This window comes from Athene cunicularia, assembly GCF_003259725.1.
Source record: "Athene cunicularia isolate RWA chromosome 5 unlocalized genomic scaffold, athCun1 chr5_part3, whole genome shotgun sequence".
Classification (NCBI taxonomy): Eukaryota; Metazoa; Chordata; class Aves; order Strigiformes; family Strigidae; genus Athene; species Athene cunicularia.
In genome coordinates, this window is record NW_020799103.1 from 1,471,746 (window position 1) to 1,487,334 (window position 15,589).

Genomic DNA, 15,589 nt, shown 5'->3' on the forward strand with positions numbered 1-15,589 from the left:
AGAGCAGCCATTTGTTAATTTATCTAACAGATAAGAAATTGTGTGTACAATTAACAAAAGCCTTCTTTGGTTGCATTCGCCCTTACCCTTCCCCCCCACCTTTTTTTCTCCTAATTCCCGGTGACCCTTCTTTCACTTTTATTACCTTTTAAGAAGTGGCAGGATCAGGCCATTAAGTTGGAGTGAATTATGAAATACTTAACCCTCTTGTCTCCCCTCGGAAACGCCAACCCCACACATACCAGCTACACACAGAGGCTTCTTGCAGAAAATTTGAGAGGGCTTTTTTTTTTTTGTAGAAAAATGTGACGTGTAAGTGTTTGTCTCTAGCCTGGATTGTGTCATGTGTTAGATACAAGAGGGATAAACCCAGAAAATTAATTTGCTCGCACTCTGAATTCCTTGTGTCTCCGGGAGCTCTACTTTTACCGTTTTAAAAATGAATTTTGGGTAAAAAAAAAAAATACACTACAGGGTTCCACGCTTTATTCAAGGAGTTAAAAGTCTGGAGCTGTGCTTGATGAGCCAGATGGTCTTTAACAGTAACATTGTTCATATTGTTTAGATTATCCTGTTGCAAGTACAGTGCCTCGTTTACCTTTTATGGAAGAAAGTGTGGAAAATTGACCACAGATGTAAGTAACCAAGAATGATGGCTGAGGCAATTCTTACCAGGCCTCCCTCTCTAACACGCCTGATCCTGCAGATAAAAATAAATAGAGAAATGTGAGGCAGCATGAGAAATATCTAGTGTTACCTATTTAAGTGTTTAATTTGAGCCCTGTGAGCTACTAAAATCTTTATTTTCTTAGACTGAGATTTCTTCATATTGAACTGGTTTCAGTCTCGCAGCGTAGGCAGCCTGAATGTAGATTTTTATCCAGGTACTAAATAGCACATCATTATATATTCTTTCCATCCTGGTTGAAAAAAGGGGGGTGGGAAGAAGCCAACTACACTGACCTCAAACACCGTCTATGGTCCAAAAATCTTCACAAGAAGATTGGTACCCATTTTGTGCTGTAATGAGAGAGCACAAACTCCCTATTAATATTGATTCGATTGGTATCAGAAGCAAAGGCTGTGCCAAATTAATTAGAGGTAGCTCATTGTTGCTCTAATAATGGACTGCTGAGTTTGTGAAGCATCTTGCAAGACAGTTCCAGATTGAAATAAACTTTTTTAGACAGGTATCTCTTTTGTGCAGTATCTGGAATTGGAAGGCTCAGTGCTTAAACAGAACAAAGAGAAAATGCTACAAATGAAAGCAGTAAAGCCCTGTTTTATGAAGTCCTTTTGTCTCCTATCACTTTTCTTTCTGTCCCTCATTTCCTTCCTCTTATTAGGAGCTGCTGTCAAACTGCATTTACTTATGGGAAGTGGTTCCCTTCGGAGCCCCTAAGCTGATAGGGCTGCATTTGCATGCAGGTGCTGCCGTGGTGGAGCACAGCCTCTCGCCTGCCCTTGTCGCCCTGCCCTGGCAAAGCAAAGAGAGCTGTAATTATAAACCAACAGGTTTACCGTGTGAGGGCCCAGAAACGGAAAATCTCCTGTTTGTTCATCAACATGGCTTGGCTGGCTGGTACTCTAACAAGGTGGTAGCTTCCTTTGACTGTTAAAGGCAACATCTTCCCTTTATTACGCTAAGCCTTGATTGATCCAGGAAATATTTTCTTTTGCCCGTGCAGCACTTTCAAAATTAATTCTGACAGTGTTGGTGTCTAGAAGCATAGACTGTCAGATTCTCTTTCTAATAGTTTTAAAAGACCTTTTAAAAAGATTTGTTGGGGAAAATTACTATACAGGAATCACAGGAGGTTGGAGATTTTGCTGAGAAGTACGCAATCTAGGATGTGATGTAAAATCAGTGGTTAACACTGGAAACGGACTTTTAAGGCAAGGTTCAAACAGTCAATTTAAAGTGCCACTTAGTGGGCCAGGAGAGAGTTAATCGTTCTTTTCTTATTTTTAATACCTGTGTTCAAAGTATGTTAAATTGGACTGGCAGCATGGGGCACTTCTTCATGGTCTAACTTCTGGTTCTGCTCCCTGCAGGATCTGGAAAACAAGATCTATTGGACATACCAGCTCTGGCTCTGTGCCTGCAGTTGTGGGGTGGGGAAGGGGCAAGCTGTGAAGGCACAGGTGGGGAGGAAGTAGCAGCAGCCCCAGAGTAGGAGAGTGAAGTGACAACAAACAAGGGCCTTGGAGGGAGGGATGGACAAGGTGACAGGAGTGTTCAGGCGGTGACCAGCTTGAATCAGGATAAAGTAAGTGAGAGGAGAGCGATGCTGTGGAGAGTTGGTGAGGCTTAGACAGGGTGGGGGACTGCTGCTGAAGTGGACTAAGTCTGTGTCTGGGAGCCAGCAGCCCTTGAGTGCTAATCCTGGTTCTGATCTGAGGCTGCATGCAAATTCTCTTTTTTTTGGTCTGTTTTCTTATCTGTGAATTATCTGCATCAGAGTGATACCATGAGGCTTAAAGTGCCACTGTAGTTCTTAAACGGCAGAGATGTGTGTTAAACCTTCGTTTGTGCCCACAGCTGATAGATGCTTACCTCAGTGACAAGTTAAGATTTTGCTTTCTTCTTCTGTAAACGCTACAGAGCAACCACAGCTATGGAAAAGGATTTGGACACCACCCTGGCTACTACAACAGACTTGTTAACTTAATTGCAATTGGGCTGCACAAGTCATAAAAGGCAGGATTTGCCTGACGTGCCCTGTAGTACTAATGAAAATGGAAATATTTGAAGAAAAACAGAAGCTTTCACATCCTTGGTTATATCTGGAGACCCAACAGAAAAACTAGGATTAACTTGTTCACAGATGTAACGTTTTGCAGTGGAGTTCTAAAACTGATCCAGATCTGTCAGAGAGATCAGGATTTATGCATGAGGTGATCATTCAGCTGGGGAGCCTCACCTGTGTTTTAACTCATTCAGACTAGAAATAAATACTAAGATCAATTAAATCCTGAATATTTCAGAAAATAGTTTTAAAGCAAGGCTTTCTAAGGATGAACACAGATTGCCACCTAGATTAAGCTGTCAACACATGATACACAAACACCCAGAGATTGCCCATTAGATAAAGCCAAACTATTGATTGGTGATAGTGCTCTAGAGAAATAAGATGGCAAAGTTCTCATTATCTGGGCAGGACCAGCTGAAGAGAACACAGGAAGAACAACAGTGCCACATAATACAATCAAGACTGATGTGTAAGACACTTTGCTTCTGTGGTAATAAAATATCCTACAGAGGCATGTGCTGAAGCCTGTAGAATTTGGCTGTGGAGATAGACTTTTATACCTTTCGTCAACAAAGGGATTATTTGTTAAATTTTACAGGAAGAAGGCAAAGTGCTTTATTGGTTGCAGCTAACCAGTTCAGTTATTCCTAACGTGGTCCCTAGAGGTTAAAGTCAGCGTATCTGGATCTAGATCTTTACTGTGGTTCTTACAGGCTTGCATCACAAAACACTCTTTTAAATCAGTGAGACCTTCCTTGTAATCTTTCAAGTGTTGTGGTACAAGCCAAATAGACCATAGAAAACATAGCTTTGTGGACCCAGAAACCCAACTGGTAATGTTTAGAGAAACTGAAAAGTAGCCTTTTCCTCTAGTCCTCTTCAAAGCAGACTATGAATTCAGGTAGCACCCTGTAAGACATGCAGGGAAGTGTGAGGTCACCCAGATAGTGACCGTCAGATTGCTCCCTGAAGGGACTGTGTGCTTTGAACCCTGGCACTTCCATTTCTGGGATTAAAATGCAGATCTCAAAGATGTAGAGTAAATGCCAGGTTTACACAGTGGGTTGTAGAGTTAGCTTTTATCTCACCGTTCCAGAGTGTGCCCGCGTAACAGAAGTGCTGTAAACTCTTGGAAATAGACTGTCCAGTTCACTGAAACTTTCATGTGATACTGTATCAATCCACAGAAGTCCAGAAATAATTCTGTGGGATTTGGAGTTGCCTCAGTGGGAGTTAGCTATTGGTTCTGATCAGCAGGGTGGCAGCAAAACACTAGTGTGTATGCTAATGATTTTATCTGAAAAACTAACTGAAAGTTAGGTTACTGAATGTGGAATCAGAAACAACTCTCTGTGTGCGATGGACGAGAAGATCTCTGTTTTTCTGGTGCCTGTGTGGTATTTTCATTTGTTGCTCTTCATCTGTTGATAAATGTAGGGCTCGGAGTGCCGCCGTGCTGCAGAGGGACTGTGAATAGAGGGAGTCTCAGCAGGACATGAGCCCTGAGCTCTAACAAGCATTACTTGATTTGTAGAACAGACTAAGGTCTTCTGATGAACAGCACTATGTAAATATTAGATACTTTTATTTTTAAAGTGGTGTATCCTACTACTTCTTGTTTCTGACAGATATGCTGGGAATTTCCTTTTTCACAAACAATGCCTGTCTTGGTAGAAGCTGTTTCCATGACTAAAACTGTGATGAGAGCATCAACTTAGTATGGTTCCAGGAATAACCTACACATCAGCTATACACTGCCAAGAACACGGAGACTGGTTATTGAGACGAATGGTTTTGGTTAATATGCACCACAAAGTAGAAAAAAAGATGCCCATATATTTGAGTTCATAGATAATTATCAAGAAATTGTGTATGGAGAAAAATAATGTATGGTTGGGGAATAGAAATATAAGCCTTGAACTTCCTATCCTGAAAATATAAATCACTGCAAGTTTTAAAGCACTTGCATGACTCATATGCAGAGGTCATAGACCAAATTTGCTGATGGAGGCAGGATGAAACAAATTCGGCTGCATTTTTATGATATTTTTCCTGCTGCTCTTAGCTTTTTATTTACCCAAAGTAATACAATTTTCCAGAGGAGTGTAACAGCTCCAACATATGGAACTGCTATCCAGTTCACTGCTTAGGTGCAAAACTGCATGGGAACAGTGGTGTGTCAATAAATAGCTTACTGCATGTCAGGGAAAGTAGTCTCTGGGGAACCGTATTGCCAGCTTGGCAGGAGTCTAGAAAAGGAGATCTCAAGGTGGGATTGGGATATTAATGCAGTTTAGTGAATAGAACCCAGGCCTAAAGGAAATCCAACTCAAGTAACATGAAGACTAAATGGAAGGCAGAGAGAGAGTAACAAGAAAGAGGGGCTTGTTAATGCCAGGTCTATAAATCAAGGGGTTTTTCCCCTTACTCTAGCACAAATTTTGAGCCAATTTTGGACATCCTTGTAAATCAGTACACAGTAGTTTTTTCACTTGAGAAACAATATCATAACACTGAGCAAGCTATTTGGTAACCAGTTGTGCTGCCTTTACTCTTGCTGAGTAATATTTTTGTGCCACAAGAGAAATCTGCAGGAATTATGATTTAGGTCTGATCTGCATGCTAGTTTTATGTTGCTGAGATTCTGCTGACTTTGAGGTTGTATCTATATTTTCAGTAGCATTGCTGATGTTTAGATTTCAACCCAGCATAATTTACTTAGGAAATGAGAGTAATTCCTGCACTCGGTTTAAAGTGTCAGCACATAAGTCAGCAAGCCTGGCTCCAGGAGAAAGTTGTAGACCTGAGTTCGTCATGATTTAATGGTAGGGAATGAGACTTGCTTGTTAGGAGAGAGGCTGTACTACTGAGTGTTCCAAATGATCTGATTTTGTGTGTATGTACAGTTGTATTATAGTTTTGTTATGACGTATGGCATAGGAGAGTGTGTATGTTTATAGTGATAACATCATTCTCTTTCTCCTGTGTGTTTAGGGAGAAGGTAACAGGTCTGCATGCATTCAGTAACACTTGGACCTTGCAAGGTGCACTACAGACAGTGGTGACATACTGGGGGAGCTGGTATCCCTCAGGATCTTGTCAGTGCATTTTTAGCCATTTGTCAGCTATATTATAGGTGAACCGCGTCGTGTCAATGTTTGGGGTTTTTTTTAATCAACAGTCTCATTTTTTGCATTTGCCACCTAGGTCTAGGTGGAATTGCCTGTTTTAAATGACGTTTGTCACCATTCACCTGTGTTATTTGGGAAGGGCACAGTCTGATAATTTGCATGACTAAAAATATGACTGGTGTCTACCCTTTGCGTTACGCAGTCTGTTTTGGGATCCTTCACTTCTCGATTTTCACCCTGGTGCATGGGGAGGGGAGGTTGTGTCACTCGTACCTCAAAGCCACCCCCAAAATCCCAGATACCAGCCTCATGTCATCCTTTTGAGGACTGGGGAAGGCATGAAGGCAGTTTGGAGATCCCTCTTTCCTCGCTGCAGTTACACACCAGTAGATGGGCACTGCCAGATATCCGACCTATTAGCGTTTTATGTGACTCCCAGTTTGTATTACTCCTGTTTCTGCTTATGTATAACGCATGAGTTCTGTCTTCTCATCTTCCATTTACGTGATTCCTGGCATTTTAAATTCAAGTAGATTAGATTTAGACTTTTTGTAATGAATCTGCATCATTTTGTGTTCTGCATACTCCTGAAATAGCCTGGGGGAGCCTGATAGACACAATTTATGTGTATCATTTACAGACATAAGAAAGCGTCTGATTGGTTTAATCTTTCTTTTGTTAGCTCTCTCCTATAATTCTAATCACTGTTTTACTGTGGCATTACACTGTTGAGGAAAGTATGATTTTTTGAAGGCAGGATGCTTGCTATATTTAGAAGTGGTGGTACTTAAAGGCAAACAGCTTCAAGGTCTTCACAGCAGATTTTCTCCTGCTGATTCTAGTGGTAGGTCAGATCATAGTTTGCAAGGTAGGAATGTATCTGACATGTATTTTACCAACAGTAAGTTTAATTCATCTATTTCTGGTATTATTTCCTGACTTCATCAGAATGGGATGTAGGTGGCATGCTTCTGTGCAGCACGGAGCTCTACTGCTGAAAAGCAGTTTGTGTAAAAGCAGAAATGGATGCTGATACTCCGGTGCATTGTGTATGGCAAAGGAGAAGGAGGACTGATGAGATTTGGCAGTGTTTATTGCTGTGGTGCTGAGATGCTTGGAGTCTTCTACATGACTCCTCGGTCTCTGTCACTTTTGCACAGAGCAGAACGAAGGAGACAGAAGCATTAAGGACCCGGCCCTGTAATTTTCCAGTTGAAATCAATCAGTATAAACAGTAAGCCAAATTATCTTCTGATACCAATCAGTGCTCTTCTGTTGGCTTTAGTAAGGCTGTGCCCATTTGCAGTAGCTGAGAATTAGGCTGTTGGTCCCTACCCAACCTTTCTGATGACTTAACACAATTTTTTAAACATAAAAGTCTTGTTTCAGGTCTGGGTTGTTGGCTTATATGTTTAAATTGGAGCCATGTCAGTCCTCATGTAATCAACACTTTGAAGAAGATCCATGACTGGGGTTAGGTAAAAATGCATTTTTTTTTCCTACTACTATCTGGATTTTCTCAGAACCTAGATAATTTTATCCCATTTGCATCAAACATGCAGGTAACTTTAGAATCCTGCATCTGTATTGTTTCTAGGGAAGCAAAATAAAATTACAAATGACAGTAATTGACATTACATGCTTTAATTAAATTTCCTCCTCTGTGAACCAAAACCTTTTAACCAAGTATTGCAGTGCTATTTCTGTATTTATTTGTTACATGGGTTAATGTGCTATGTGGCAGATACGGTATTTATCCATTTTCACAAATTAAGCTATCAGTGTCATGTTGCCTTTGAATTGTTTCCTGTATTGATGGCCAAAACCGCTTGAAAAAGACTTTAGTCTTCCCTGGCTATACTTCTGTTTTTACAAAGCTGAAAATTGCGGGGTTGAAAGTGAACCCTTAGGAACAGTTTGGGAAACTAGGCCCAAAGCATCTTGCTAATCTGCTGCTTTTTTCCCTGCAGTGATCTCTGCTAAGGGAAGGGGGAAGTGCACAGGCTTTTTCAATGATGGTTTTGTTGTTAGATTACAGGAACTAGAAATTAAGTCCCACTTGAATTTATTTTTGTGGCAAGTGAAAACGGATTACAGAGAGTATGATTAGAAATTCCTCTACTTGGTCCCCAAGCTATGCACTTCAGACCTGCTGTTGACAACTTCTCACCATGCTGAGAAAGCAGCGCTGCTTTAGCTAATTTGCAGCTTTCTTACTCTACTGGAACTCCTCCTCTTAGAACTGTTTACCTGGACAAGATCTTTTGGCTACTACTGTAGGTACGAAAATTCATCTTAAAATAGAAAAACTTGAATTTACCGTTTTTTGTAAAATAGGTATTTTTGTGCATGCAAAAAAATGCCACTTTGTAAATAAGTATAAATAACTGCTTATCAGATAGGTTGAATTGGTGATGCACATTGCTGTGGCTTCAGACTCTATGAAAATTTCTTAATGTATAATCATGTTCAGCATCTTCCTTGATGTTTCAAGTGGAGCGTGGTTTTCCTTTAGCTGTACTTACCTCGCAAATGGGATTGACATAATAAAGTATCTGGGACACTTAAGGTTCTATTCAGAAATGAGGAAAAGGAAGCTTGGTAACAAACTCCCAGTTTAGTATTGTCCTGTAATGCTGTTATTCAGCGGTTCAGCAGTCCCGTGTCCTGGTACCAGAAAGCAATGGGACTCGAGGAGTCAGAATGGGGAGCCCCATTACTACTTGTGAGTACAGCATGGAATAGGACTGTTGGCAGGGGAGAGGTGCCTTTAGGAGTGACCCAGTAGCTGCAGACCGATGTGTATCAGACACTCCTTAGAACTGGTGAAGAATGTGGTTTCAGAACAGTGATGAGAGCTCTCTGTCTCTTCCTGCAAGGAATCGCATCTGATAGGAAACCTGGGGGAGGAACGTTGTGTAGCACAGCTGAGTAACCCTAAACAATAAATACCTCTCCGTTCTCCGTACTTGCCTTCTGGCACTGGTATTTCAAAATGCAGCTCAGTTGGAAACTAGAAAGGTAACCACTTTCCACAATTCAGAAATGAGCCAGGGATGTGTCACTTCCCTCATCCTGCTCCAAGTTGAAACAGACACTTAAACATTTTACAGCTTCTGAAAAGTTTTAGTCTGTAGAAAACTTCATAGCAAGTTGATTTTTAGCCCAAGTAATTGCTTTAGATTATCTTTTCATTACTGTCTCTCTTTGGAAGGATGCGTAGCCCATAAAACTTTCTTCTTCATTTCTTACCAGTAGTTTATTATTCTTTTGATGGCTCATACCATTCTTTTCCTTAGGTTTTTTAGTGTTTTATATGCTTTGCCTGTTTTAGAGGTTAATCCTTATTCCACATGAGTTTTACTAATTATTTCAATAGGGAAGTATTTATAGAGAAAGGACTACTGTGATCAGAGCCTGAACTTGGTAATACCACATGTGCATCTCAATTCTGGCAACAGGATTCAAGGATTCTGTAGCTTTGGTTGACCAGCCTTTGTTTCACACACCAAGAAAAAAAAAAAAAAAAAAAAAAAAAAAATTAGACCTATGCTTTGAGGGGAATTGTGGCTTTATTTAGTTTTAAGGGAAAAAGGTACAAGTTACCTACAGCAGAAACAGACTGCAGTTGGTAAAAAAGATGTGCTTTTACACTTGCTGTTTGAGTGTTTTGTTCAGTTATAGGACTGATAACAAAAGCACACGGCCAAAACTGCATCCTAGCATTCACAGTGCAACTTACCAAGCTGCGAAAAGCAGATTTAGTTTCTTTTGCAGATGGTCTATGAGTCTCATGTGGCATCATATTAAATTATATAGGCAGTCAGTCACTTGTTCTGAAGCGATGCTCTGAGCTGAGAGTTGTGATGTGCTTGGACCATTCTGTTGGAAAACAGGCTCTAAAGCTAACACAGCTTCTCTGAAGAACAGCAGCAAAGGGGCCTGCAGAGCTAGGGGCTGCAAACACCTTCAGGACTGCAGTTCTCCCTGTGATGCACTATGAGGGTGACCCAGCTACCCTACGATGGGCTGTGGAGCATTTTGCCCTAAAGGTAGGAGACTAGACTGACTCAGATATTTTTCATCTTCATTTCTGTGATACTTTAGGAGTGTTGTTTTATGACCATATGTTTTTGCAATGGCAGTAATTTTTGTTTTGTAATATTTTGAAGATAAGAATGGGAGTTTATTTTCTCCTTGCCCTTGTCAGGCTTCATTTTTCCTGGGTAAAAGAGGAAGAAAATACAGTAGTTTGAATTTTGAATGCTATCCGTGAAAATATTTCTGCAATGTGAGTGATAAAGAATTAGCTGTTTCATTCTAGTGGTATTTTGTAAGAGTATGTGTTTCTGTTAACTTCAGTTTGGTACAAATTCAGTCCTTAAGTAATGCTGGATCCAGTGTAAAAATAGTGATTTTTATCAGCTGAATTTCCACTCAGGGAAAGTTGTCATTTGTAGTGAAAAGCAAGCTTAAGAAAGCAATGTCATGCAGTAGGTAAGTTTTAACGTTTATGCTTATTAAAATGAAAATTTTGTAGCACTAAACACTTTCTTATAGGAATATTAAGAAACTTATTTATGATATCAACAACGGAATGCTGTAGGTTATTTCTGGGGAAGTAAAACTCATTTAAGGGTATTTACTTGGATGATTGAACTTCAATTTTTGGTGTGTTCACCTATGGAGCAGGACATACAGCCACAGCTACTATCGGGATGAATGTTTTGCATGCTGGAAATGATACATTGGTAATGACAGCAACCCGGGAACTGCATTAAGAGGTAGGAGTTTACAGAGAGGAGTTTCCCTTGTCTGGCAGCACTTGACAGGTGGTAGCAAGTGCTGCTCCGAACCTACAGCTTGTTTGCGAGCGCTGGGTTCAGACGGCTGCGGTGGGTGTGCAGCTCGGAGCCGAGGGTTTGCACTTACAGCGCTGGTGCTGACACTGCTTGCAACTCGTTTCCTGATCAGAAACATGTGAACACCGTAATCAGATGAACAGTTCAGTAAGGTGATTTTTTGGAGACAGGGTATTTGTGAGTCGGAGCAGCTGTTTGAGTTTTATCAGGAAATGAGCAAGATCAGGAATGCACAGGAGGGTACCAGGCATTGCCTGTGAAGGGCAAAGCACGGGGCTGGATGGAAGTCCTTACTCCTGGTTATATGAAAAGAAGGGTGTTCTCTTTGCTGTTACACAGGTTTGGGAAATGAGACACAGGTATTCCCGACCATTCTACATCAGCCTGAGTGTAACATCATAGACAGGTTTTTAAGGCTGTATTTCCAAGTGCCTAGCTTCCATTTTACAAGTCAAATCTGTGTCTCCAGAAAGGGAACATGTAAATATATCCCTTAATCTAGAATTGTGTCACTTTCTGTCCTGCAGAGTGGGAATAATGCTATTTTCTTTTGTTGGTGGGGTGTTAAATGAATTAATTCTGATTAGGGAATTTGAGGACCTAGACTAGAAAGGGTGGTTTTATTCCCTGTGCAAATTGAGAGCTAACTCTGCTTTCCAAAGCCAAACATAGTTTCCAGTTTGTACTACCAAAGTCCTGTCCCGTCTTGCATCATCATCTTACACTTCTGTGTAAATATGTTTTAGCTGTTACCACAGCCATACTATTGATCACACCACGCTGTGATTTATGCCAGCTGACCCAAGTCCTCCCTCCAGTCAGGGATGCCACAGCCCTAATATATTCCTCTCTGTCCCTTGACCCTTCACACTGTATGACTAAGAACAGGAGGGCTTCCACACAACAGATGTGCATCTTGGTGATGCAGATTCATAGGAGATAAGGATGAGGACAGAAGTTTACCTTTTCCGTTGTCCTTTCTGTAGCAGTCCAAGTCTGAAGTTTTTCTGCTATCAAACACATTGGTCAAGAGAACCCCAAAGGGTAGCTTACTCTTCAGTATGCTAGACTATGTTATTTCTGCCATTTTAAGGTTTTATTTTTCTGCCCTTCACCAAATACAGCCCATTTTCTTTAAGAGTGTAGCTGGGTTTCTGTTGATCCAGCCAAAATCACAGCCCAGTTTTTCCATATTGAAGGCTTGTCTTTAGATCCCAGTTCCCAAATTAGATCCTGATTCTGTCCTTGACAAGAAACTTTGATTCCCTAGGACATGATGCAGAGGCTTTTAGAAGCCATCTGTGTCCTAGGCACAAATATTAAACATAGCAAGAAATGTTAAAATCCTTAAAATGGAGTAGAACAAAAGAATTAGACGTTGCAAGTCAATTCTCATTTGTTGTACTGAATCTGAGAACCATGGTTAGATGTTCCAGATTGATGCAGAAGGTAGCAAAGCATGGACTGCAAGCTACCAGTTATGCAAATAAGTAATACATCTGCATATTTGTATCCATTATTATTTTAATTTCTTCAGGTCACTCTTGTCCCATCTTCCTTTTGTTTGCTACTTGTCTCAGCCTTGGTGTCACCCTCAAACTTCCATCTTGGTTGACTTTGATACCAAAGAAAGATCTTGAAGCATGAGGAACTCTCGGAAGATGTTCAGGTGGTTTTGGTTTTTCCTTCCAGGATGTGGGAATACCTGGCCACTTACTACATACCTTTTGATCCTTTGTCACAAAGTCATTCCTTGAAGGTGACCAGATGCTTATATTGAAACGCAAGTAGCTCTAGGAACTACAGTTTGAAAATAGTGGCCATGTGTGATGCATAAACCAATTTGCAGTCCCTGAAAAAGAATTTTAACTTTCCAGTAAACGTAGTCATTTTTCTAATTATTCTTCTAAGAACTAGTCATCTAGATTACTGAGATACAGTGGGTCTGACACTTAATTTTTTCTCCTTCGAAAACAAGGCTTATATACACAAAAAGAAAAGAGCAAGAAATCCAGGAAATCCTCAGCTTGCTACTAGTGTGCCCTCACATTCCTAAGAACTATTTTTGGGTTTCCTCTTAGGAATAGCTAGAACTTGTTGAGCTGGGAAAGACTTCTTGGAACAGATCTTTGGTTTTGTCTTTTCTGCATGAGCGCCTCTTGTTGATGTTGGAATGACTACTATTAGCTGGTTGGTGATTCAGAGAACAAGGCAAGTCAGTCCTATAAAATCAGCTTCTCCACTCCACAATATTTGGAAAAAATGGTTGCAGCAAGCTGGTGAACATATAGGATTAACAATTGCCTCCACTTGCTTCGGGTTAGGACTATGCCAAGAGGTCTGTCTGGCTCTCTTCTGGATGTTGCTACTGCAGATTTGGTATAGCTCAAGAAATACCGGAATACTGGTGAGGGGGATACAGATGCTCTCCTTTCTGTCTCCGTATACCCCCAAGCACTCCATGCAGTCCTGAGTATTCTCAGTAAATCAGTGCTGAGATCTCGCAGTAAACATCTCAATCAGTATGAGATCTTAGCTGTCAAAGGATTTGTTTCGATAAAATATTTTGCATTTAGAGATGCCGTATGCAGACCAGCTAACAACCTGTAGGTACCTTTTGCACAAAGACCCTACCAACGTATCTGTGGCTGTTTGAAGAGTTTTCAGGCTGAGATCAGATTCAGTGCAGCACATTTTGATAAGGACTCAAAATGGTCACAGCATTTCTCATACACATGGTTCGTTCTTCACTGGGGGGAAAAACCTGTCATTTGAACTCCTGTTGGTATTTGTTCCCAACACCGTCTCTTGGATTTTTTTCAGTTCACCCCTATAGGGTGACAGTCTTTCCAAAACATCTGCAGATACTGCTTATGTATTTTAAAAGATGTGTTGAGAGGATAGTTGAAGGAATGAATGGAATGACTGGCATCTGTGTTAGGTTGATGCTGCGCCACTTAATACCTCTTAGAAACTACAGGGAAATTCAGAGAAAGAACCTTCATCCCAAATGACATGTGAAAGCATGTAAGGCTTGATGAAGTTACTTGTGACATGGTGAAGGAAATCACAAGTACTCTTTAAAAGGACTGTTTGCTCCCTGTTTTGTTGTTGTTTTTTACCTACTCAGACCAGAGATCTGTCAGTCTATGGAGGGTTATTTTTCCCTGCTAATTGCAAAAAAGAAAGGAACAGCAATGAGGTACTTTAGAGTAGCTTTGGGCTTTAAAGAAAGTTCAAGGCAATACGTGATTAATTTGTGTTGCATACATGAGAATTAAATTATAGCATTTCTCCCATTCATTTCTGTGAACACCATTTCTCCCGTTCTTTTTGTGTGTATGCCATGTTTGGTTTAATGGAGAAATGAGAAAAGAAAATAGATTCTTTTTTGGAGAGTGGGTACTAATGCAGTAACATTAAAGGCAGGCACATTGTTGTCAGCCAGTTTGCATATTTATTTACTTTTACAAATGGTTGGCTTGGAGTCAGCAGTTAATGGAATGAGAATGATGTTCCTGTACAGATCATTTCCTGAGAAACATTTTCAATTACAAACATATCTCTGCTTTTCTTTCCTCATTTGTTATGTCTTGGAGAATAAATGGGGAGTAGCATTTACAACTTAAGGTTTATGTTCTGAAGACAATTTTAACAATGATCCCCACATAAAAAGGCCCCTTTGTAGTTGCAGACATATGTTTATGATGTTTTGTGCTGTGAATATCAAATTTCTGGTGGACGCTGTGTCACACTCTGCAAACTTGTAAACATCTATAAATCCATTGGATCATTTTAGTACCATGTGTAATGCAGATTTATTGTCTTTTGTGTGGATTTCTTTTGTTTCGGAGTTAAAGCTGAGCTGCCAGAATCCATATTGGATGAATTATATATTTAAGAAAATTAGGCAGTACCATTTTAGATTAATATTTTCTTTTCCCTTTGTGGACTTATAAGATGCACACACACAAGCATCAGAAAATAACATTTTGGATGGATGACCCAGAAAGCAGTTGCATAAGTTTGCTTGACTAAATAGTGTCATTCTGTAAAAGCTTAAACTAGGACTTTTTGAAAATGGTTTCGCTGTTTTTTCTCTCATTCTCTGACCAAGTTAGGTTATTTGGTTCTCTCTTCACGTTTGCCAGTACAAATTCAGAGTTACTCTACTGGAGTTATATCAGGGTATACAACTGGAGTATGTGAGGAGGAATAGGAATCGCACTGAGCCAGTGAACTTGTGTAAATCAGCATAACTCCACAGAAATCTGTGTGGATACAGTCGCTTACACTCCAGTCTGCATTGCAGACTATCAAGTCAGTGGCAGTAAAGCTGCTCTTGGGCACAGCTGGTTACAAAAGCAAGACATCAAGGTCATGAGCATTCATCAGAAATTTGCACCCACCCAGTAAAGAGAATATGAAACCAAACCTGATTCATCTGAATTTCTCAGCTGTAATTGAGTGAATAGTTCTGCCTTACACAAGATCATCAAAGACATTTATTGAAAATCAGCATTTTTCTGACTGGCTGTAACTTATGGCTACATACATGAACATATGTAGTATAAGCAAGCTTGTCTGAATATGGGTGTGCATCCAGATACACGGGGTTGCTCTGGCAGTATGGTGTCTGTAGCCAGCCTTCCAAGCTGTGCTTGTTCCAGGAAAGCGTAGCGTAAGATAGAGACATGGCATGTGAAGCTGCTCTCTACAGCAGTGGTTTACAATATCAGGGAGTTTGTCCTTTGACTTTTTATAGAAAGCTTAAACTCCTGGAGTCGTGTGACCGACAACAAATCTCAGCTTCCACAAAGAACACCCCCCACCCCCCCCCCCC

At 40.5% G+C, this 15,589-nt stretch overlaps 1 protein-coding gene and 1 long non-coding RNA gene across 2 annotated transcripts in view; both read left to right on the forward strand.

Annotated features, from left to right (window-relative positions):
- Nucleotides 1-15,589, forward strand: part of LOC113481332 — a 658,441-nt gene that overhangs the window by 190,785 nt on the left and 452,067 nt on the right. The gene's annotated exons all lie outside the window — the stretch shown is intronic.
- The window catches only part of PARVA (parvin alpha), a 30,747-nt gene continuing 24,887 nt past the window's right edge, over nt 9,730-15,589 (forward strand). The window contains exon 1 of the mRNA XM_026850866.1: nt 9,730-9,936. Within this exon, the coding sequence (XP_026706667.1) occupies nt 9,909-9,936 (28 nt within the window). The 5' untranslated portion in view covers nt 9,730-9,908. The remainder of the gene's footprint in view (nt 9,937-15,589) is intronic.